The sequence below is a fragment of the Leucoraja erinacea genome, chromosome 39, assembly GCF_028641065.1.
Source record: "Leucoraja erinacea ecotype New England chromosome 39, Leri_hhj_1, whole genome shotgun sequence".
In the NCBI taxonomy this organism is placed as follows: Eukaryota; Metazoa; Chordata; class Chondrichthyes; order Rajiformes; family Rajidae; genus Leucoraja; species Leucoraja erinaceus.
This window is the reverse complement of record NC_073415.1, coordinates 3174506-3198901: the sequence shown is the minus strand read 5'-3', so window position 1 is coordinate 3198901 and position 24396 is coordinate 3174506. Positions and strand designations below refer to the sequence as shown.

The 24396-nt window shown below is 45.3% G+C and overlaps 1 protein-coding gene across 1 annotated transcript in view; it reads left to right on the top strand.

Annotated features, from left to right (window-relative positions):
• atp13a1 (ATPase 13A1) overlaps positions 1 to 24161 on the top strand; it is a 61121-nt gene extending 36960 nt beyond the window's left edge. The window contains exons 13-26 of the mRNA XM_055664087.1: positions 920 to 1077; positions 3957 to 4132; positions 5462 to 5572; positions 7655 to 7780; positions 9382 to 9490; positions 12079 to 12275; positions 12814 to 12910; positions 14427 to 14605; positions 14748 to 14862; positions 16641 to 16837; positions 19561 to 19703; positions 21008 to 21119; positions 21963 to 22106; positions 23820 to 24161. Coding sequence (XP_055520062.1) covers positions 920 to 1077; positions 3957 to 4132; positions 5462 to 5572; positions 7655 to 7780; positions 9382 to 9490; positions 12079 to 12275; positions 12814 to 12910; positions 14427 to 14605; positions 14748 to 14862; positions 16641 to 16837; positions 19561 to 19703; positions 21008 to 21119; positions 21963 to 22106; positions 23820 to 23930 — 1975 coding nt within the window. The 3' untranslated portion in view covers positions 23931 to 24161. The remainder of the gene's footprint in view (positions 1 to 919; positions 1078 to 3956; positions 4133 to 5461; positions 5573 to 7654; positions 7781 to 9381; positions 9491 to 12078; positions 12276 to 12813; positions 12911 to 14426; positions 14606 to 14747; positions 14863 to 16640; positions 16838 to 19560; positions 19704 to 21007; positions 21120 to 21962; positions 22107 to 23819) is intronic.
• Positions 24162 to 24396: the final 235 nt, after the last annotated feature.

Here is a 24396-nt window from a genome sequence, read left to right as displayed (position 1 = left end):
GTTCTGGACTCCCCCAACATCGGGACCATGTTTCCTGCCTCTAGCCTGTCCAAACCCTTCTAAACTCTAGAGTGTACAAGCCCAGCCGCTCCATTCTCTCACGATGATCAAGGAAATGTAGAATGATTCATTGTTGGCTGAGGGGCCGGTGTGGACGAGGGATACAAACAGTAAAATTAATGAGGACAGTGAAACAAGTCAGAAAACTGTGATTGGGGAGGGATGGAACGTTGGCTTGAGCGAGTGTTGGCTGGAGGCTCGAAAGTTATTCCTGCTCACAATCTGCTCATCCACATGAACTGTAGAAGGAACGTACGGGGTTTTATATAGTGGCAGAATTCCTCGTGCAAGACCTTTAAAATAATTAAGTGTATTAAATGTTTTTAATTTAATTCACATACAGTTAACTTTGACCCTGAGGTCCGAAAACTGCAAATGTTCGTTACTGCTTTTGGAGTCCATTGGCACCAAGCAGTTGTCCAACGGTTGGTTCATACCATGCCCTCTATAATGTTTGGGACAAAGACCCATCATTTATTTATTTGCCTCTGTACTCCACGGAGATTTGAGATTTGTAATAGAAAAACATCACACATGGTTAAACTGTGATTGTCAGAGTTTAATTGTCAGATTTTAATAAAGGTCATTTTTATACATTTTGGTTTCACCATGTAGAAATTACAGCTGTGTTTATTAGATATGCAAAAAAGTGACAATGATAAAGGAAACAAGTTGACTGTTGGGTGAAAACAAGAAGCTGGTGCGACTTGGGTGGGGGAGGGGATAGAGAGAGGGAATGTCGGGGTTACCTGAAGTTGGAGACATCAATATTCAAACTGCGAGGCTGTAAGCTGCCTAAGCAAAATAACTAATTTCTCTGTGTTTGGGGTGAATATGAGTGTTTCTATTCCTGTTGCAGAGAGGGCAAGGAATTGGTTCCCGTCTCGGAGATTCCCCTACAGACACACCGGGTGGTGGCGACATGCCACTCACTGGTACAGATGGATGACGGCACATTGGTTGGTGATCCCCTTGAAAAGGCAATGCTCACTGCTGTTGACTGGACACTCACAAAAGGTGTGACAACCTTTTTGGTTTTTTCTCTAATACTGTGCTATGAAGGTGGGCAGATTTTGCAAAGTTAAATGGAGAACATTCTCTGCAAGAATTCAATGCATGCAGTTTTAATTAATTGCACTCTGATATCTTGAATTTGTTTTGTTGATGTATTTGTTGAATTATTGCATGTTGCAATAGTTTAGTTTAGAGATACAGCGTGAAAACAGGCCTTTCGGCCCACCAAGTCTGCACCGACCAACATTTCCCCGCATTTGCCCCGCACTATCCGGCGCACACAAGGGACAATTTACAATTGCCCCAAGCCAATTAACCTACAAACCTGTATGTTTTTGGAGTGTAGGAGGAAACCGAAGATCTTGGAGAAAACCCCCGCGGATCACAGGGAGAACGTACAAACAAGCACCCGTAGTCGGGATCGAACCGGGGTCTCTGGCGCTGAAAGGCAGTGGCTCTACCGCTGCACCATCGTGCCACCCTAATAGTAATAGTCAAGCTAACTAACTCCTTGAGCCTCTCCAATTTTTAGAGACTGTTGGCTTCAAAGCTACGAACGGTGTATTGTTAATATGAGCATATGCTATTCTTTCTCACACTTGCCTTGGTTCTGACATTTTATTTGCCCATTTTCCTGCAATTTTGTTTGTCACATTTTGTTTTTCCCCACTTATTCCTCGTGTTTATACGTGAAACTCGTTGATTTAAACCATGACAGAGACTATGACTCGGAAGCGGACAGCAGAGGAGCAGATCCTTCAGCCCACAAAGTCCATACCAAGTATTATGCCAAGTTACGAGCAGTCGTGTAAATTCACGAATGAAAGTTGCTTTTATCCCTACTTAAACCAAGTGAAGAGGAGGCAAAAAAACCAAATTCCTATGTGATTCCAAACAGCTCCCTGTAACCTAATCAATGTGGGCAATCTGCTGACCCAAGCATGGTACAAGACTTGGTCTTCCATTGGGTGGCCAGCTCCCAGTACATTGGTGAGGAGCAGCACAGACTCCCCCAGTGTAAGTAACCACCTTTACTCCAGATGTTTAAGAAGGAACTGCAGATGCTGTAAAATGGACCCGAAACGTCGCCTATTGCCTTCGCTCCATAAAACCAAAGACACAAGAGATGGCTTTTACACCAGATCTTATTCAGTGCGACGTTCACAAACATTAAAGGCTAGAGTTTGCAAAATCCTAAACCTTCTTCCCCTCCTATAATCACCCTTAAAGTAATGAAATGCATTTAAATATACTGATTTAATAATGCCAGAAGGTTAACTTTGGGGCCTGAATGGAGAAAATTGCCAAAGTTTGCTATTGCTTTTGTAGTCCATTGGCACAGAGCAAGTGTCCAAGGCTTGGTTAATAACTGTTGGAAGTCTGACCTTCATGCCTCGAGAATCCCAAGGCTGTGCTCAGTTAAGTGTTTAAAAGCTGGTGGATGGACAGGAATCTGAAGTAGTTCTGAGCTCTATTTTTTGAGGCTCGTCTACTGTTAACTTGCTTTCTGTGGCCAATGGTGACCCCTGGCGAATTTTGTGGAAATTGCAGTCCAACACAAATTAAGCTGCAGATGCCAGGAACTGCAGATACTGGAGTTTTAAACAAAACATACAGTGCTGGAGGAACTCAGTGGGTCAGCCAGCATCTGTGGAGGGAATGGACAGATGGCTTTTCTGGTCCCTATCCTCCTTCTGACTCAAATGAAGCTATGAGTTTTTTTCAACCAGTTAATTTTTTTTGCTGCTTTACACCACAACATCTTGTTTTCAATTTGGCCATGAAAACTATGAGGCAACGGCCTGTTAGCCCACAGAGTCAGTACCTAATATGATGCAAAGTTAAATGTTGCTCCTCTGACTGCCTGTGATCCATATAATTCCATTTCAATAGACAATAGGTGCAGGAGTAGGTCATTCGGCCGTTCAAGCCAGCACCGCCATTCAATGTGATCACGGCTGATCATCCCTATCCCGTTCCTGCCTTCTTCCCATATCCCCTGACTCCGCTATCTTTAAGAGCCCCATCTAGCTCTCTCTTGAGAGTATCCAGAGAACCGACCTCCACCGCCCTCTGAGGCAGAGAATTCCACAGACTCACAACTCTCTGTGAGAAAAAGTGTTTCCTCGTCTCCATTCTTAATGGCTTACCCCTTATTCTTAAACTGTGGTCCTTGGTCTGGACTCCCCCCAACATCGGGAACATTGCCTGCACATAAAAGGATTGATCTAAAAGATGGGACATGTTGGTTGGTGTGGGCAACTTGGGCCGAAGGGCCTATTTCAATGCTATATGACTATGACTATTGCTAAATTAGGGGCCGTAGTGAGAAATGGTGATGATGGATTTCTCCACAGATTAACGTGAGCTTGCCAGGTTAAATGGCCTCATTATGATTTGGTAATTCCTATTGAAGAAACATTCCAATGCCTTTTAATGTTTGTTCCGTGTTGACTGCACAACTCGCTTCAAGTAAAGCCCACATTACTTTCCTACAGCTGTTGTATTGATAAAATAATCACAAATGTTTTTCGGTTATTTCGGTTAGTGGCCTATCTAGCTCTCTCTTGAAAGCATCCAGAGAACTTGCCTCCACCGTTCTCTGAGGTGGAGAATATACTAGCATTATCCTACACACCAGGGACAATTTACAATTTCACCAAAGCCAAGAACCTACAAACCTGTACGTCTTTGAAATGTAGGAGGAAACCGAAGCACCCGGAGAAAATCCCCTTAGTCACGGAGAGAACGTACAAACTCCTGAAAGGCAGTACCCGTAGTCGGGATCGATCCCGGGTCTCAAAGGCAGCAAATATTATGCTGCGCCACCGTGCCGCCTATGTTTGTCTTGACATTTGTCATGTTTTTCTTTGCTCTTACAGATGAGAAGGTTTTCCCTAAAAGTATCAAATCACAAGGTCTGAAAATCCACCAGCGCTTTCATTTTGCCAGTGCGTTGAAACGCATGTCGGTCTTGGGCTCCTACGAGACGATGGGCTCCACGGACCTCCAGTACTTCAGCACAGTGAAGGGGGCACCTGAAACGTTGCGTAGCATGGTAAGGGCCCGACTTGGCAGAGAGCTCACTAAATGTGGGGAGGTGTACCCGGGGTCTACGAGGAGTGGGGTGATGGGGTCCTCTTTGTTTTTAAACAAAAGTCCTTTATTTGTGGTTACAAGCAAAAGACTATTATCACACAGCTGAGGTCATTCCTTTCTCTTGTCATCAACTATAACTCGTAGCCATCTCTCATTAAGTGGCAATGTGATAGATTAATGCAATGGCAAAAATTGAAGGATAGATGAGGTGAATTGAACACTGTGGTATGATCTGGAGCATCACCTGGAAGGATTGTGGAAGCAGATTTACTAGTACCATTCGAAGGCACATTGGATACAAGTTACTAGGGGAGAAAAGGTCAGGATGTGATCTAAGAGTAGCCCAAGTTGGAGATGTCTGTCTAAGAGCTGGCACAGGCATGTTGAGCTAAATGGCTGCTCTCTGCACACAATCCCATGATCCTTTTGAAGCTGAAACAAACTTTTAATACAAGGTGCCGTTTATTAAAGTACAAAAGCATTAAAATTTGGCTTCGTATTCCAGGTCACAGTTTGAGGCTGTAGACATCCCCTCACGGGTGGGATATCCACACTCCAGTAGATGGATTGACATTGGCTTTTACATTGGAGCTTTGTGTTTTTATGCTAAAGGCCCTAGTCTAACCATTTTTAATTAAAGTATGTGAACAATATTGAAAGTCTGAAGAAGGGTCTCTACTTGAAACGTCACCCGTTCCTTCCATCCTGAGATGCTGCCTGTCCTGTTGAGTTAATCCAGCATTTTGTGTCTATCTTCAGTTTAAACCAGCCTCTGCAGTTCCTTCCTACACATTGAAGTTCTTATTGAGTTGTAAGAAGGTGTTTTTATATTTCTGTAGACAAGTCCAACACTGCAGATTGCTTAGGACCCCTGAGATTTATAACTGAAGGCGTTGAAGCTGAGCCGTTTAATGCAATGTATCCTTCATGAATCTTGCCTTTAGCTTTGGCATGGCTTTATATGTGGTTTACTGGTCAGGTTTGGGGGAGTTCCCCCACCCTGCCACGGGTACCATGTAATCCTGTGCTACCTGCTCCATGGTCGGATAGTCGGCGACTAAACCGGCTCCCCCACCTGGTTTGCCAGGTGAGGAGGGGGCTGTGGACCCCCAGCAGGACCAAGAACAAGACCTGTCAAAGGGTGGATGAGCTCCTAGCGAGCCAATGGCCATCCACACTTCAGTAGAAGTTGTGATTACTGTAGTACGTAGCATTGTAAGGCACCGTGCCCATTGATGTTTTCAACGATGGTGATGATGATGATGATGACTATTGTTTTGTTTTCCAGTTCTCGGAGCGTCCAAGTAATTACGATTCTGTCCACACGGAGATGTCACGAGAGGGAGCAAGAGTATTAGCCTTGGGGTATAAAGAGATGGGATACCTCACTCATCAGCAGGTAATCATGTTCTTTCTTGCTTCAGGTAATCAAGCCGTACAATTAGCAAAGTTACCCCATGATTATTAATACCCCATTCTGGACATATCCTCCAAAGATGCTGCCTGACCCGCTGAGTTACTCTTAAGACTTTGTTTTACTCAAGGTCACTGCAGTTCATTGTCTCCATTGATCCTGAGCCAATGAGGATGTATTGAAGGGACCTTGTACAAGGGACCTTCAATACATCCTCATTGTACAAGGGGCCAAAAGCCTGGTCCAAGAGTGTTTCAAGGTTGCTCTGAATGATACGTGGTTCAGACGCGATTCATAAAAGTGTGCTTCGGTAAATGAAGCTTTAGCTGGGCTAACAAAATCGGGCTTGATGAGGCTATCCTCTGGGCTGAGGGAAATTAGAGAGGTGGGAGGAGTGAGGTCTTGCAGGAATTTGAACGCGGGTGAGAAATTTAAATTGGAGGCACAGCACAACAGCCAGTGTGGGACAGCAAACTCTCAGGTGAAAGTTAAGTGAACAGGTGTAGTACACAGTGGTACAGCAGTAGAGTTACTGCCTTGCAGCGCTAGAGACCCGGGTTCGATCCTGACCACGGGAGCTGTCTGTACGGAGTTTGCACATTCTCCCTGTGACCAGTGTGGGTTTTCTCCGGGTTCTCCGGTTTCCTCCCAAACTCCAAAGACGTACAACCAATTTGTTGGTTAATTGGTTTGGTAAAATTGTAAATTGTCCCTAGCGTGTGTGGGGGGGATAGCATTAGTGTGCAGAGATCGCTGGTCGGCACGGATTTGGTGTGCTGATGGGACTGTTTCCGCTCTGTGCCGCTAAACTAAATTAAGCCAACCTTGGTGTGGCATGAGCGCTCATGCATGCAAACCTAGTTTTTAATAGTTGGAGACGGATATTTTTGCGGAAGAGATTTCTGCATCTCAAACGCATTGTGCTTGTGTAACGAATCTCTGCCTTGCCATTATTGCAAAACTTGTGGATCAGTGAATTGCTGCCCCTGAAGAAGGGCCTCGACCCAAAATGTCATCTATTCCTTCGCTCCATAGATGTAGCCTCACCTGCTGAGTTTCTCCAGCATTTTTTATCTACTTTCGATTTTTCCAGCGTCTGCATTCTCTCTTAAACAACTAGTGAAGGCAGGAATGTTTCAGGTCATGCATGGTGTTAGAACCATATCAAGATAAGAAAAATCCCATAGAGGAAAAACTACAAACAGCAGCTCTCCAGAACTCTGGGCTAACAATGGTCGTTTATCCAACGTTATTAACTGGTGTTTCAGCAACTTTACTGTGTTCAACTTGCAGCTGTCTCCATGTTGCAGCCATAGTTGTAGCCAATGTGTATGTGCTGTTCATTGGCCTGTGGCCTTGTGTGGCGGATACTGTGTGAACGCTGGCTGGCTGTTGAATTGGCATTTGTAATCAAAGTGTGTGTGAAGTGAATTTCAAATTATTTCCTGCAGCATCTGGCAGGGGATGCAATTTCACAGATGCTATTTTCCTAAATAGGGGCACACTTTGATATTTAATTATGAATTCCTACGTGTTTGAAATTAAAACCGAGTTAAGTTACAAATACCCATCCTGATCCAGTTATTCCCTTTACAGCCTGCACCATGTGAAAATGACTCTTTTTAATCCTAAAATGCTCGAGTAACTCAACGGGTCAAGCAGCATCTCGACCAGAAAAGTCAACTATTCTTCTCCAGAGATGCTGCCTGACCCGCTGAGTTACTCTAGCATTTTGTGTCCATCGTCCATGTAAATCAACATCTGCAGTGTTTTCCTACACACTTATGAATCATACACAGTATCAGATCATTTAATAGGATCCTTTGTTCCTTTACCAAAAGCTCTAGGTGTAGTTTTGACCATGTCCTAGTTATATTGTTTCTTTGCTCCGAGCTGCGTATCACGCTGAGATTGAACGTTAGGGGCATATAAATTTGGTCATTGATAGCTGGCAAGACTGTGCACTTTGGAATTTATTGCCTGTTAGGTTTGCCAGTTTTTTTTTTTTTTTTTTTTTTGCTTGAAGGCTTTATAACATTTTATTTCCATATTTTTCACCCTGGCTAGGTTCGCGAAATAGCCCGTGAGGATTTGGAATCGAACCTGAAATTTGCAGGCTTCATGGTAGTCTCTTGTCCCCTCAAGAGTGATTCAAAAGCTGTCATTAAAGAGATCCAGAATGCATCGCATCAGGTTAGTGCACAGTTACTGCTCCAAGTCTCACTTAGTCAATGAGTGGTGGGTTGAGGGTAATAGCCAACAAGAGGTTTCACCTGGAGCACTCGGGGCAGCAGAGTGGCGCAGCGGTAGAGTTGCTGCCTCACAGCGCCAGAGACCAGGGTTCCATCCTGACTACGGGTGCTGTCTCGGAGTTGGTACATTCTCCTTGTGACTGCTTGAGATTTTCCCCGGGGGTTCCCCTTTCCTTCCGCACCCCAATGATGTACAGGTTTGTCAGTTAATTGGCTTTGGTAAAAATTGTAAATTGGCCCTTGTGTGTGTAGCTAATGTAGGGAGATCACTGGTCGGCGGGGAATCTGGGCCGAAGGGCCTGTTTCCGCATTGTATTTCTAAACCAAACTAAGCTTTAAGAGCCAAATCCTCCGAATCATGTGTCAGACACAAACATAATGTCAGCTGATGTCCTCTGATCATTAACGCAACACCCACATGTGAGTTAACATTTTTTGGGTTAAGAATCCCCAAACGTTTCTTTCATCAGTGGCACGGTAGAGTTGCTGCCTCACAGCGCCAGAGACTGTGGTTCGATCCTGACTATGGGTGCTCTGTGTACAGAATTTGCATTTTCACCCCATGACTGCGTCGGTTTACTCCGGGTGCTCTGGTTACCTCCCACGTTCCAAGTTTGTAGGTTAATTGGCTTCAGTAAATTGTTCCTCGTGTGTAGGATAGAACTAGTGTACAGGTGATCGCTGGTCGGTGTGGGCTTGGTGGACAGAAGGGACTGTTTCTGCGCTGTATCTCTAAACTAAACCATCTGACGTGCAAGTGGCATTCGAATAAACCAAATTTAACCATGAGGTTCAATGGCACTAATTAGAATACACAGTTTTAATTATTGCAGATTAATTTTCTGTTTCGTGTTTTCTTTCCAATCCTGGTTGGTTGTCCCTCTGCTCCTGTGCTTTTTCCTATCATTCAACCCCTTCCCCTCTCTCACCTCTGCTCTCTCAGCCTTCACCACCTCGCCTTGCATTCAGCCACTCAGCCCACTATTCCAGCACACACTCCATGCTCCCCCTGAAACATATTCTCCTGCTGAAAAGTTAGCATTGTCATACAGCATGTAAGCAGGCCCTTTGGCCCAACTTGCCCATGCTAACCAACATGTCCCATCTACTCGTCCCACTTGCCTACATTTGGCCCTTATCACCCTAAACCTATCCTATCCATGTACCCGTCTAAATGTTTCTTAAACGTTGGATAGCACCTGCCTCAACCACTTCCTCTGGAAGCTTGTTGCATACATCCACCACCCTTGTGTAAAAAGACAATTATTCCTCAGATTTCCCATTAAATCTTTTCGCCCTCACCTTAAACCTATGTCCTCTGGTTCTCAATTCCCCTACTCTGGCCAAAAGACTCTGCGTTTACCCATTCTATTCCTCTAATGATTTTGTACACCTCTATAAAATCACCCCTTATCCTCCTGCACTCCAAGGAATAAAGCCCCAATCTGCTCAACCTCTCTCTCTAGTTCTCCTGCATTTGTTTTCCCTGGACCTCCCTTGTGTCCATCTTTCACTCATTCTGTTTCTCTTATCTTCCTGCAGATGGTTATGATCACTGGTGATAACCCGCTAACAGCCTGCCACGTGGCCCGTGAACTCTCCTTCCTACAGAAAGTGCACACACTTGTCCTCCAGGCACCGCACGACAAAGGTAAAGCAAGCGTTGCTCCCGTAGTCTGGCTCAGTTAGCTTGATTGGGTTTTCTTTAAAAGGGACAGCGAACGTGTCTGATGGGCAGGGGAGACATTGTGAAGAAGGGTCCCGACCTGAAACGTCACCAGTCTGCTGGTGCAGCACTGTTTCCTGCAAATTTCTATTGTCCACTTCTGGTGATCCTGAATGTGAATGTACAGAGATGTGAGGCAAGGTGATACAGGGCAAAAGGCTAATCAGTACGTCATGCATGGGTTTCCCAATTGTGGCGCCTTACTGAAAGCCATATAGTTAATAGCCCTGTCCCACTGTACAAGTTCATTCCAAGAGCTCTCCCGAGTTTAAAAAAAATCAAACTCGTGGTAAGCACGGAGAATTAACATAGCGGGTACGTTAGAGCTCGGGGACGTCTCTTAGCGGCTCGTAACGCTAATGGCAAGTACATGGGAAGACTCGCTAATGGCAGGTAAGCACGGGAAGACTCGTGAAGATTTTTGAACATGTTGAAAAATGTCCACGAGAGCCCCGAGTACCGACGAGTGGCCATTACCGTAAATCTCCGAGTTCGAATCGGGGCAAACTCGGGAGAGCTCTTGGAATGAACTTGTACCGTGGGACAGGGGTTTAAGTAGGAGCGAGGAAAGATGCAACGTGCAGGAGAAACTCAGCGGGTCGGGCAGCATCCCTGAAGAGCATGGACAGGTGATGTTTCAGGTTGGGACTCTTCTTCAGACTGATCAAGAGAGGAAACCCTGGTTACTTTTGTATAGGATTTACCTTGGTAGCATTAAAAATATTTAGGATGAAGATTAGGATGAAGATGAAGATGAAGTGGGAGCACCACTCAATCCATCAGGACTTGAGGGAGAAAAAAATGGAACTCTGGCAATCAGAACTTTGATAACTAACTTCTAGCATAACTGCTGTTAGACAGAAATCCCACTCTTAGCAGCGCTTTTCAACTGACATAATCTCTAACACTTGCATTTGCATTAATTTTGTTAATTTTGTCACAGATAAGCAGACTGCTATCCAAATATCAATGCTTCTTAAAATGTGGTGAACATTCAATAAAACTGTAGAGCCCGGCCTCTAGTGGCGTAGGTAGAAAGTGCAGCTGTTAAAATAGCAAACAACTTAAACTGTGTAGGGACTTTTGTGGAGCTGTTAGTTAGATAGGTCAAGCAAGTGCACTTGCAGCTTATATGACTTTATGTCGAAGACTGCATCTTTTCCCGTAGCAAAGATTTTAATTCCTGATCTAGCCTTTATAGCAGGCAACACAATGGAAAATGGAAAGTGCCATCTGAGATATCAAAGGTTATTTATATAGTAGTATTTTGTTCTCTCAATACAGATAATGTTACCTCAATAGGACACTGGATGGCTTGTATGTTAATAAAAGGAGAAATCTAATGACAACATCAGTACCTTCAACTACGACTGCCAGCTTTAGCGAATTCAGACATTTGTAAAATGTGTGGTATTTCTGATCTGAAGATCAATGAAATTGCAAGTCCCGTTTATCCCGGTCCCATGAGCATATAGTCTAAAAAAAAAACAAATGTTCACACGCTGCCTCGTTTGGTTCTGGACTGATTGGATGAATGGATAAGTTTATATGTTTTAGGAGCAGAATTAGGCCATTTGGCCCATCAAGTCTACTCTGCCGTTCAGTCATGCTGATCTATCCCTCTCAACCCCAATCTCCTGACCTCCCCATAACCCGTGACGCCCTTGTTTCTTTGATAAAAAGACAAATGGCAGCGTCTGCAGACTTGTGTAGCGGGGATGATGCTTGAGGATGGTAGATGCAGCGGTTTTAAAAAAAGCAACGAGGGATGGGTGAGGAAGAGCTAAACACTGGAAACCAGATGCTATCAGGTTTCAGTTGTGTTTTGCATCAGGATGTGTGGTAAACTGCAAGATAAAAATCATGCATTTTGCACTATTTTTGTTTTACTTGGCATGTTGAAATTTTGCATGATAGAAATGACTAATGTGACAAATATAAGCTGTCCCCAAAACTTGCCGGGGAAGGTTGGGTTCAAATTGGGTCAGAATGAAAGAATGTGCCTTCAGAAAGGAGATGAGGAGGATTTCTGTAGTCGGAGGGTGGTGATTGTGTGGAATTCATTGCCACAGGCTGTTGTGGAGGCCAAGTCATTGGGTATTTTGACAGATTCTTGTTTAGTAAAAGTGTTGAAGGGTTATGGGGAGAAGGCAGGAGAATGGCGTTAAGATAGAACAATCATGATTGAATGGCAGAGTCTTGATGGGCCGAATGGCCTAATTCTGCTCAGAATTTGTGAACTTATCCATTCATCAATACAGAATGGGAAATGTGTGAACATTTATGAATGAAAGACACACAATGCTGGAGAAACTCAGTGGGTGAGGCAGCATCTATGGAGCGAAGGGAATGGGCAAGGTTTCGGGTCGAAACCCTTCGTCAGGTGATCAGAAAGCTCTTTGTGTCTGTCCTTGGTAAACCAGCATCTGCTCTTCCTTGTTACTACCATTTTGTATATATATGAAGTCCTGTCCATATTTCTGAAGGCTAATTGTTTCTTGCTAATCCCTCAGGAGCTGAATGGAATTGGAAGTCAATTGACGGCACAATTCTTGTTCCCATGATTTTACCGACTGGCGAGCTGACCAAAGATTACGACCTGTGCATGACTGGAGAAGGTCTTAATCACTTAAGCACAATGAACAAACCATTCCTGATGAAGCTTATGCCTCACATCAAGGTGTTTGCCCGGGTTGCACCGAAACAGAAGGTTAGATTTTGCAATAAAACCGTTATCATAATGCCTTATAAATGTAACACCCAAAGGAAAGTCAAACACTAAGGCAGCAGCTCCCGATCTTTCTGAATGAAAACATTTGTTCAGTGCAAAAACAATTGTCTCCCAAACCCTCTGTCCTTCCAAATAAGGACCCGGTGAGTGTTATAGGCCGCTGCTTGAGGATTCCTGGGGACTGCGGGCAGTCTTGTGGTCAAAGCAAGCAGCACGCCAGGTGCACTTTCTATATCAGTAAACTACAATATGTAATATTAAAGCTTTGTTCTATCATCCATGTCAAACCTCTTTAGTCTTTAGAGACACAGCATGGAAACTGGCCTATCGGCCGACCGAGTCCACGCCAACCAGCGATCACTGCGTGTACTAACACTATCCTACACACTAGGGACAATTTGCAATTTTCATCGTTGGTCGGCATGGACTTGGTGGGCTGAAGGGCCTGTTTCCGCTCTGTGTCCAAACTAAACTAAAGTCAGGGTTGTGACCGAATGCCTTCTCCTTGTGTCTGCAGGAGTTTGTAATTACCAGTTTTAAGAGCCTGGGTTACACCACCTTGATGTGTGGCGATGGAACTAATGACGTCGGAGCCTTGAAGCATGCTGATGTTGGTAAGCAGGCACAACTGGTGGTAGTACACAGCCAGCTGCAGTGAAGCCGAATACAAGCGTTGCTCTAGTTTCAGCTCTGAATACACAAGTGCTGCCTGTTGAATCCAAACACTCTCAAGTCCTCTATTTATCACAACTTGTGTTTTCTGACAGTTTGCCAATCCGCTCTCCTGCAAGCCCGAGTTACTCACTCCGGCTGATTTTATTGGATTACATTGCCATCACCTCATCAAACCCTGCTTCATTTTCATTTATTTATTCTGGTTTAGTTTGGCATATTTTGAAAATCCACTTCTACCTTCCACTGATATAGCTGCAGAGCCCACTGAATACATCTCCTTGATCCATAGAACATAACTAGGTCATAGAGTCATACAGTGTGGAAACAGGCCCTTCGGCCCAACTTGCCCACACTGACCAACATACCCCATCCACACTAGTCTCAGCCTGCCTGCGTTTGGCCCGTATCCCTCAAAACCTGTTCCAATCCATGTAAACCAAGTCTTTTTTTTTTTTTAAAGGCACTGTTGGAGTAACTCAGCGGGTCAGGCAACTTCTCTGAAGAACATGGTATTGGTGATGTTTCGGGTTGGGACCTTTCTTGATTCCGACTTGAAGCATCCCCTATCCACTTTCTCCAGAAGTGCTGCCTTCCCTGCTTATTTACCCCAGCACTTTGTCTTTTTTTGTTGTAAACCAGCATCTGCAGTTACTTGTACCTTCCAAGTGCTTGTTCTAGGTTGGACTTGCAGTTATTGTGCACTAGTCACAGGAACAGGAGCTCATTAAGTTCCTCCACTGCTCTGCCCTTACTTTACGGTTGATCTTCAGCTGGGTCCCATTTGACTGTTTCTGTGCCAGTTCTTTCACTTAATGGTAATGCTTAACTGGCAAAGCAAGTCTGCAAAAGTTGCTTGTTATGACTCTAGCACTTTGGATCAGGATAGCTGCTAGGCTGTTCCAATTTGTTAGAACTGCTTTGAACTTGCCCACATCAGTATTGAGGCATTGGAATCACTGGAGTGATGCTGTTAATTTGCTTCCCCCAAAGTGCAAAGGCACCTCGTCTACTTGTGCTTTGGCAGAACAAGAAGCCCTGGGACCTTCAGAGCTAGGGTTACTTCTACCACAACTTGATGTAGAGGAAGGGCAGGATTGAACAAGCGTAGAGTAGATTTTGTACACAGTCTGTTCCTCCTTTGTTTCTATGTTCCACTGCATCTTTGTTTAACCTTACATTTAATCCGCTCCCTGCTCTGAATCATGTTAATGTGCTAGGAGCAGAATTAGGCCATTCAGCCCATTAAGTCAACTCCGCCATTCAATCATGGCTCGTCTATCTCTCCCTCCTAATCCCATTCTCCTGCCTTTTCCCCATAACCCCGACGCCAGTACTAATCAAGAATCTATCCTGCTACCGTAAACCATAACCCAATCTTCACCAAACATGCGACCAGTCCAGGCAGTCGGACGTTCTCTCAGCGCAGTAATTCGGCCTGTGCCCTTTGTGTTCCAGGAGTGGCCTTGCTAGCCAACACACCCGAGCGAATTCCGGACAAGAAAAAGAAGACAAAAGAGGCGATAAACGATGCAAAATCGGTGGCTTCCAATGCAGGCGGCAACATGAAGTTAAGCTCGCGAGCAGCAAGGCACCGGTTCATGTCACAGCGGGAGGAACAGCTTGCCCTGCACCGGGTGAGAACACTGCAATCTTCTTGCTTCATAATTCCCAGCACTTTGGGTAGACCTGCATTCTAATGCATGTAAACACACTTGGTTTGACAGCTTGATTTGTTTTTGATGTTGGTTCAGTTGTCCATTGTCATTTTCTGCACAGGAGCGTCTCAACCAGGTGCTGAAGGACCTGGAGGAGGACCAGATGCCTGTAATTAAACTGGGAGATGCCAGCATTGCAGCGCCATTTACTTCCAAGTTGTCATCCATCATGTGCAGTGAGTATTCCTGGATGATCCCTCATCCTGACTGGGGAGCAATGGGCAGAAATATATTTGCTTTGTTTAGTTTGGAGATACAGCGCGGAAACAGGCCCTTCGGCCCAACGAGTCTGCACTGACCAGTGATTCCTGCACATTAACACTACCACACATACGCACGCACGTTTGTTGAATTGTTACATTTTGTAATTAGTTTAGAGATACAGCGCCGAAACAGGCCCTTCGGCCCACCGAGTTCGCACCAACCAACAATCCCAGCATATTAATACTATCCTTATACACACTTGGGGGAATTTGCATTTATACCATGCCAATTAACCTACAAACCTGTATGTCTTTGGAGTGTAGGAGGAAACCCACGCAGGTCACGGGGAGAACGTATAAACTGTATGGACAGGCACATGTGCTGGTGGTTCTGTAGCTTCCTGCTTACAGATGCTTCCCTCCCTGCTCATTGCAGTAGGTGGATGTTAGAGGTGAACTGACCATCCTATGTGGTGGCACTTTGTGCTGTGACTCTGCTGATGGGTTTGTCAGGGCCGATGCTAACCCCTTCATTTGAAAAGGATTGCTGAGATTGAGCCTAAGTGGTTTTGTTGATATTTTGATCTTTGATTTTAATTATCGCACTTAATGTTGTTCAAAATTATTTTTAAATATCAGTTTTATGTTCATATCATGGGAGCAGAATTGGGCCCTTTGGCCCTTCGAGTCTATCATAGCTGATCTATCTTTTCCTCTCAACCCCTTTCTCCTGCCTTCTCCCATAACCCTTGACACCCGTGCTAATCAAGAAGCTGTCAATCTTGGCCTTAAAAATACACAGTGACTTGGCATCCACCACTGTCTGCGGCAATGAATTCCACACATTCACCACCCTGACTGAAGAAATTCTTCATCTACTTTCTTAAGGCGCACCCATTTATTCTGTGGTTATGCCCTCTGGTCCTAGACTCTCTAGCTAGTGGAAACATCCTCTCTAAATCCACTCTATCCAGGCCTTTCACTATTCACTAACTGTTTTTGAAAGTCACTAATGGCAAAATCATCGCGGTTCTACCATGACTGTGTGTGCCTCCAAGGCTAACAAATAAAAACTAAAACCTTGTAGCTTTATTATCCCTGGCAGCGACATGGGATGGATGACTTTGTCCTTCTCTCCCTGCCTGCCTGCCACTACATACATAAGATCAGAAGTTACATTCTGCTTAGTCCGTCTAGTCTTACACGATCTCCTGGTCACCAAACATTTTAACTCCCCATCCCAATATACACACTGACCATTCTGTCCTGGGCCTCCTCCACTGTTAGTGAGGTCACACACAAATTGGAGTAACGGCACCTCATATTTTGCTTGGGCAAGTAACAACCCTGTGGTATGAATATTGATTTCTCTAATTTCAAATAACTCCCGCACTCCCTTCTCACCCACTGCCACCCTAGTGGTCCACAGCTTGCATCCTTGTATCTGTCTCGTTAGTGCATCTTCCCCAGCCAACAATGGGCCATTATGGACTTCATCTGTCCTGAGGTCATCTGTTGCTGGCTTTGATTTGTACTTGTCTTCTCTCGCCTCCAGTTTCTCCCACCCCCAATGTCTTATCAGTTTGAAGAAGGGTTCTGACCCTAAACGTCACCTATTCCTTCTCTCCAGAGATGCTGCCCTGACCCTCTGAGTTACTCCAACATTTTGTGTCCATCTTTGGTATAAACTAGCATATACAGATCCTTCCAACACATTTAAAATATGCAATGCTCTCTCTCTGTCTCCACAGTATGCTATGTGATAAAGCAGGGACGGTGCACGTTGGTAACTACTCTGCAGATGTTCAAGATCCTTGCATTGAATGCCCTGATACTTGCCTACAGCCAGAGCGTTCTGTACCTGGAAGGGGTTAAATTCAGTGACTTTCAGGCGACTCTGCAGGGACTCCTTTTGGCTGGTTGTTTCCTCTTCATCTCTCGATCCAAGGTAAAGTAATGTGTGGTTAAAGTGAGTGCCTGAGTACACCTATATCTCGAGCCACTAAAGGGGCTGCCCCACTGTACGAGCTAATTCAAGAGTCATCCCGGGTTTCCCCTGATTCGAACTCGGAGAATTGCAGTAATAGCCGCTCGTGGGTACTCAGGGCTCTCGTGGACATTTTTCAACATGTTGAAAAATATTCACGTGCTTACCGCGTTTCCCGAGTACCTGCCGTTAGCGTTGCGAGCCGCTAAGAGACTCTGACGTACCCGCTACGTACATTCTACTTGCTTACCACGAGTTTGATTTTTTAAAACTCGGGAGATCTCTTGAATTACCTCGTACAGTGGGACAGCACAATGCATATCTTGAATGAGGTTTTTCATTCTGATCTCTGGGTGTGACTGCCATTAGGTAGAATAGTTTTCTTCAAGCAGTATGGATTACCAAGCCATTCCAACATATTTAGTTCAATACCAAAGTTAAAACACAAAGTGCTGGAGTAAGTCAGCGTGTCAGGCAGCATTTCTGGAGAGAGAAAGGAAGGGTAACGTTTTGGGTTGGGACCCTTCCTCGGACTGAACTCCACTCAGTCTGAAGAAGGGTCCTGACCTGAACCATCACCTATCATTTTTCTCCAGAGATGCTGCCTGACCCACTGAGTTACTCCAGCACTTTGTGTCCATCTTCTGTCAAGAAAGTGACACATTCACAATGTAATTACATACCTATTGTAATAGTTCAGTTTATTGTCACGTGTAGCAAAGTACAGTGACAACATTTTAGTCGCTAACTAACCAGTCAGTGGACAGACTATACATGATTACAACCAAAACGTCCACAGTGTACAGATACAGGATAAAGGGAATAACGTTTAGTGCAATGCTGCTGTTGAAATTTAACAGTGGAGTATAGAAGTTGGGAGGTCAGGTTGCAGTTGTATAAGACGTTGATGAGACTGCATTTAGAATATTGTGTTCAGTTCTGGGCACCATGTTATAGGAAAGATATTGTCAAGTTTGAAATGGTTCAGAAAAGATTTACAAGGATGTTGCCAAGAATAGAGTGTGAGCTATAGGGAGAGGTTGAGTAGGCTGGGTCACTTTCCATGGAGTGCAGGAGGATGAGGGGAGATCTTATAGCGGTGTATAAGATCATGAGAGGAATCGTTCGGGTAGATGCACAGAGTCTCTTGCCCAGAGTAGGGGAATCAAGGACATAGGTTCAAGGTGAAGGGGAAAAGATTTAATAAGAATCTGAGGGGTAACTTTTTCACACAGAGGGTGGTAGGTGTATGGAACAAGCTGCCAGAGGAGGTAGGCTGGGACTGTCCCATCATTTAAGAAACATAGATAGGATGCATGGATAGGACAGGTTTGGAGGGATATGGACCAAGCTCAGGCAGGTGGGACTAGTGTAGCTGGGAAATGTTGGCCAGTGTGGGCAAGTTGGGCCGAAGGGCCTGTTTCAACAATGTATCACTCTGATTCTCTGATTGTAATGGATAACAGCAGATCCTCTTATGGGACCAGCACAGAAAGTGTCGCCTGGCCTTGGTACCATCTTGGCTGTTTGAATTGAGCATGTTGCTGTAGGCCTAAAATCACAAGACAGATTTCCTCCTCTGTAGAAATATCTGAGTTTTGTAGGAATCCATTAGTTTTATCATCACTATTACAGAGATTAGTTGCTTTCGCTACGATTCCAGATTGTTAGGCAAATCTAATTTCCACAGTTGCGATGCTAGGATTTGTGATCTGAATGTCTCCTCATCAATATTTGAATTGTTCAAATTTATTTTGAGTCCCAATTTGTGATGTGCAGCAGAGTGGCACAGAGTTAGAGTTGCTTCCTTGCAGTGTCAGAAACCCAGGTGTACAGAGTGTGCACGTTCTTGGGAAGGAGACGAGGTCACATTTCTTTAGTCAGAGGGTGGTAAATCTGTGGGATTCTTTGCCAGAGAAGGTTGTGGAGGCCAAGTCAGTGTCTATTTTTAAGGAAGAGATGGATAGATTCTTGATTAGTATGGGTGTTGGAGGTTATGGAAAGGGACGAGAATGGGGTAAAGGACCTGTCCCACTCTCACAACCTAATTCACAACTTCTGCCGAGTTTGCCCTTGACCCGTACTCGCAGCATGGTCGTAGGAGGTCGTAGGTAGGTCGTGATGCTAGTCGTAGGTACTCGTGGCATCAAGTAGGTCGGGGCGTTTTTCTAGCCCGATGTAAAACGTCCACGAGAAAAAAAGGTTGTGAATTAGGTCGTGAAAGTGGGACAGGCCCTTTAGGTGGAGAGATTGAATGGGGGAGGAGACTTGATGTGCCGAATGGCCCTTATGATCCTGTGTCCGCCTGTAAGTCACGGGGAGGATTTACAAACTCCGTACAGAGCACCCTTAGTTGGGATCGAACCGGGATCTCTGGCGCTGTAAAGCAGCGACTCTACTGCTGTCACTGTACTTATTACTCTGTGGTGGCCATTATATGACTCATTGAATGGATTTTTGTTTGTAGATCAGTTTGGGTTCCACTGTCCAATGATATGTTTGTGGGAGCTGGGTGGGATCATGGTGTTGGTTTGCTGATAAATTGACCAAGCCTTGCTGCCCCACCAATGTGACGTAGTCTCTGATCAGACGCATGTGGGGGAGGTTTGGAGTTGGATCCAGGGATGATGAGATGTCGTGTGGTCGGATGCACTGTAACATCCTGTTTTCCTGACTTTCTGCAGCCATTGAAGTCCCTATCCAAGGTGCGACCACTGCCAAACATATTCAACCTGTACACCATCCTCACGGTCCTGCTGCAGTTTGCTGTCCACTTCATCAGCTTAGTTTATTTGTACAAGACAGCACAGAAACATTCTTCCTCCAGGTGAGGTCCTCTTTCTCTTCCTGCCTCAAGATAGTACTCAGCAAAATATAGGGGCTTGTGTCAGGAATGCACTTCCATCTTGTGTGAGGGCAGTTGCCTCCCATTTTGGTGTTGAAAGAGCTTGCTGTGTTCATAAGTTCCAGTCATTCTAGTTGGCTTCACCGTCGATGTTCTGTGAGACAAATCTCACTGTTGATTATCCCCTACTGTTCTTCTTGCGTAAGGCATGCACAGCCTAAAGTTGTAAGACAACTTGTTCTGTTTGATCTTCTGTTTGTGCATGCCTGGTTGATTGCATTCGTCGAAACGGGGTGGACCACGTGAAGGATGCAATCTCCCACCCCATCCCCTAATGTGGGAGATCAGTAATATTTTGCCCAGATAGCGACACACTCACAATATAATGACAATTTCTGAATTTGGGTGGGGTGTGAAAATCTCCCATTAGAGTCATAGACTCAAAAAGAATGAATGCAGCCTCTCAACCCACCCTGCCCATGCTACACATGATGCCCCATCGTCATTAGTCCCACCAGCTCGCTTTTGGCCCATATCCCTCGAAACCTTTCCTGTCCACGTACCCGTCCAATTGTCTCTTACATTTGGACATTCAAAGGACAAAGGACATTTAATGTCACATAAACCATTTCTGGTGTAGTGAAATTTGAGTTGCCATTCAGCATTTATATATAATATTTGGCAACATTCCCACCCTCGCATCTCCTGTTAGTAACTCCCTGTATGTCTGGCATTGACTAAAAACTTGTCCAGACAGACCAGAAAAATACCACAGCTAGAACAGATCGGGATAGGGGATTCTGCAGTGAGTGACTCATTTCCCAACTCCCCCAGAACCCTCCCCCCTATCCACAGGTCAGTAGTAACTGAACACTAGACACTGCATGAGTACAAAGCTGTGTTCCTGGGTAAACTAAATCCCTGGGCCAAATTGTGCTGCCATTTGGCCTAGAGACAAGACAGCGTCCACCATTATGATTCCATGTCCCAGAGAGTCGGCAGCTTCAAGGGAGGAAGGTGGGTGTTAGCAGTGATGAGTTTTATATGTTCATAATTTGGCCTAGAATAATTCCTCCTGATGTGCTGTGGCCTGCTCAGGCTAGTGCAAGTCGCTTAATGATCCTAAAATTGCATCTCACCAGATTGAATTGCTGAGGTTCAGAGGTGTTTTATGTATTGGTCTTTCATGCTGGATACCTAATGATGGGTTTTCCTGGAAGCTGAGGATCAGTAGCCCTTCGGTTTGTTTACCTCGTATTTTGCTATTAGCCTTTTGCCTCTTGCAGGAAGGACGAATTCGTGGATCTGTACAAAGACTTTGAGCCGAGCCTGGTGAACAGTACTGTCTACATCATGTCCATGGCTATGCAGATGGCCACTTTTGCCATCAACTACAAGGTAAGTGGAGCAGGTGGTATCATGTCTGGGGCTGCTCGAACAGTGCAGAGGGTGGTACAGATGGCACTCAACTTGGCATCTCAGTGGCTTCTGAGGGTGGTTCTCTGGTCACTGGCTGGATGTGTCATTCATCGGACAGTGAGGTCTGCTGTGATTTCTTGCCCAATAGAACATAGGTCCCGTACTGCACAAGAACGGGACCTTTGGCCCACAATGTTTGGACTTAACATGATGCCAAGTTAAACTGACCTCATCTACCTGTACATGATCCATAATCCATCAATTCTCTGCACTACCATGTGCCCATCCAAAAGCCTCTTCAATGTCACCATCCAATCTGCCTTAACCACCACCCCTGGCAACCCGTTCCAGACCCACTATGTATTTAGATTCAGATTCAACTTTATTGTCATTGTGCAGTGTACAGTACAGAGACAAGGAAATGCAGTTAGCATCTCCCTAGAAGAGCGACATAAATATGAGCAATTTAAACATAAAACCTGCCTGCCGCACCTCCATTAAACATTCCCTTTCTTACTTTATACCTATGCCCTTTAGTGTTGGACATTTCCACCCTGGGGGAAAAAGATTCTGTCTACCCTATCTATGCCTCTCATAATTTATATACTTCTATCAAGTATACCCTCAACCAGAGAAAATAGTTCTGGTCTATCCAACCTCTCCCTGTAGGTGAAGCCCTCTTATCCAGGAAGCATTGTGCTAAGCCTACCTACTCTGAATTTTTCCAAAGCCTCCACATCTTTCCTGTTACTGGGTGACTAAAACTGCACGCAATACCCCCAATAGTGCCTGATGTTAAGCTTGAGCTGTGTACACTTTCAGGGTCACCCGTTCATGGAGAGCCTGAGGGAGAACAAGCCTTTGCTGTGGAGTATTGTTATCTCTGGCCTCGCCATTGTGGGCCTGCTCACCGGCTCCTCGCCAGAGTTCAACCAACAGTTCGGGCTGGTGGATATCCCGATGGAGGTACGAATGCTAAGCAAAGTCACATTGGGTGCGCCTGTCGCAAGGCCCACAGCAACGTGACTGAGAGTCATTGAGTTTCATGCGGTATTGGGGCAAGGTGGACGGGAGAGCTCCCTTTGATCTTCGAGCAGGAGCAGTGGACTGGAATTTTATTTCCCGCAATATTGGGGATGAAAGTGGATTAGGAATGCCGTTGAAGTCGGAATACCTGGACAGGGGATGCTTTGCTCGCAGCAGGTGGGTGGTGGAAGAGTTAAAAGCAGCTGATTTCAGGCCTTGTGCGACAAGGGTAGATGATCACTGCCCAATGAGACCCAATTTAACAAAGTCTGGAATGGTTTATGAAAACTGAACGAGATTGCAGACTAAGGACCATCACTGACTTGAAGGGAGTGTTAGACTATGTGCCCAGACGGTTTCTGCACGCTGAGCCATTGAAGCAGAGACGGTAACAGAACAGGAGAGAGGAAAATAGGGTGGTTTCAGTAGTTTAACACCAGTGTTGGTGAGATGGAGTCCCCTGCCTTTCAATTCCCTAAAACTAGTGGCAGGAACCTGCTTGTGTGCTTATTTCCAGCCCCACTCCAAGCCCATTTTCCGACGCCAATGTCAGGAGGTCAGGATGGAACCTGGGTCTCTGGCGCTGTGAGGAAGTGGCACTACCACCCTCGCCACTCTGCTGCCCTAGAATTGCTAACCATGTTCTCAACCTGTTCTCTGCTTTGACTAAATGATTTTTGTCAAAACAGTTATTCAATAGATTGGAGCTGCAAATGATTTGTTTAGTTACAGTGCGGACACAGGCCCGTCGCCCCCACTGAGTCCGTTCCGATCAGCGATCCCCATACACTCGCACTATCCTACACACTAGGGCCAATGTTTTTACCAAAGCCAATTGACCTACGAATCTGTCCATCTTTGGAGTGTGGGAGGAACCCAGAGAAAACCCACGCAATCATAGAAACATAGAAAATAGGCGCAGGAGTTGGCCATTCGGCCCTTCGAGCCTGCACCGCCATTCAATATGATCATGGCTGATCATCCAACTCAGTATCCTGTACCTGCCTTCTCTCCATACCCCCTGATACCTTTAGCCACAAGGGCCACATCTAACTCCCTCTTAAATATAGTCAATGAACTGGCCTCAACTAATTACCTTCTGTGGCAGAAAATTCCACAGATTCACCACTTTCTGTGTAAAAAATGATTTTCTCATCTCGGTCCTAAAAGATTTCCCTCTTATCCTTAAGCTGTGACCCCTCGTTCTGGACTTTCCCAACATCGGGAACAATCTTCCTGCATCTAGCCTGTCCAACCCCATTCGTTTTGGAGGCAAAGGGAGAACGCACAAACTCCGTACAGACAGCACCGTAGTCGGGATCGAACCCAGGTCTCTGGCGCTGTGAGTCAGCAACCCTACCGCTGCGCCACACTGCTGTTTGTCACTGATTGTGGCTGGATAGGGAGAGAGGTTGTCAAACTCGCACTAGTGTGTTCAAGAAGGAACTGCAGATACTGGAAAATCGAAGGTACACAAAAACGCTGGAGAAACTCAGCGGGTGCAGCAGCATCTATGGAGCGAAGGAAATAGGTAACGTTTCGTGCCGAAACGTTACCTATTTCCTTCGCTCCATAGATGCTGCTGCACCCGCTGAGTTTCTCCAGCATTTTTGTGTACCTTCGCACAAGTCTGATTCTGGTTTCTTTTTGCAGCTGAAGATGGTGATTGCGTGTGTGCTGGTGGTCGACTTCCTGGTGGCACTGGGGATCGACCGAACGCTGCAGGCGTTGCTGGGCAACAGCAGATGCCGCGTGCCTTCCTGATGACTGCGATGGCGGCCGGACCAACCTGATCTCACCACACCGGTCCACGGCTGTGCTCTCCGGCAGGGGAACGCAGGGTGGCAGCGGCTGAGCAAAAAGCCACTCCCCACTGGTGGACTTTTAACTCGCCAACGGTTTTCTTAGATGGCTTTTGATACAAAAAGACTGGTATTTTCATACCCAAACAAACAATTTGGAGGTGAGAAAATAATAAATCCATGTGCAATCTGAGAGTGTTTGTGAATTCTGAGCCATGGAATGTGAAATTTTCATTCATGCTACTAGGCTTTTGTTTTGTAAAACACATCATGATCATTGCCTTGAATGGATTTCTTTAACGGAAAGCTGAAGGTTTTGCTTGTTACTTTACCTTCAGCCAGACCTGCAATATTGCACGAGATGAAGAACATGATTTTACACTAAGATTGTGCATGCCTCCAACTTAGGCCTTTTATCCACGGTCCCC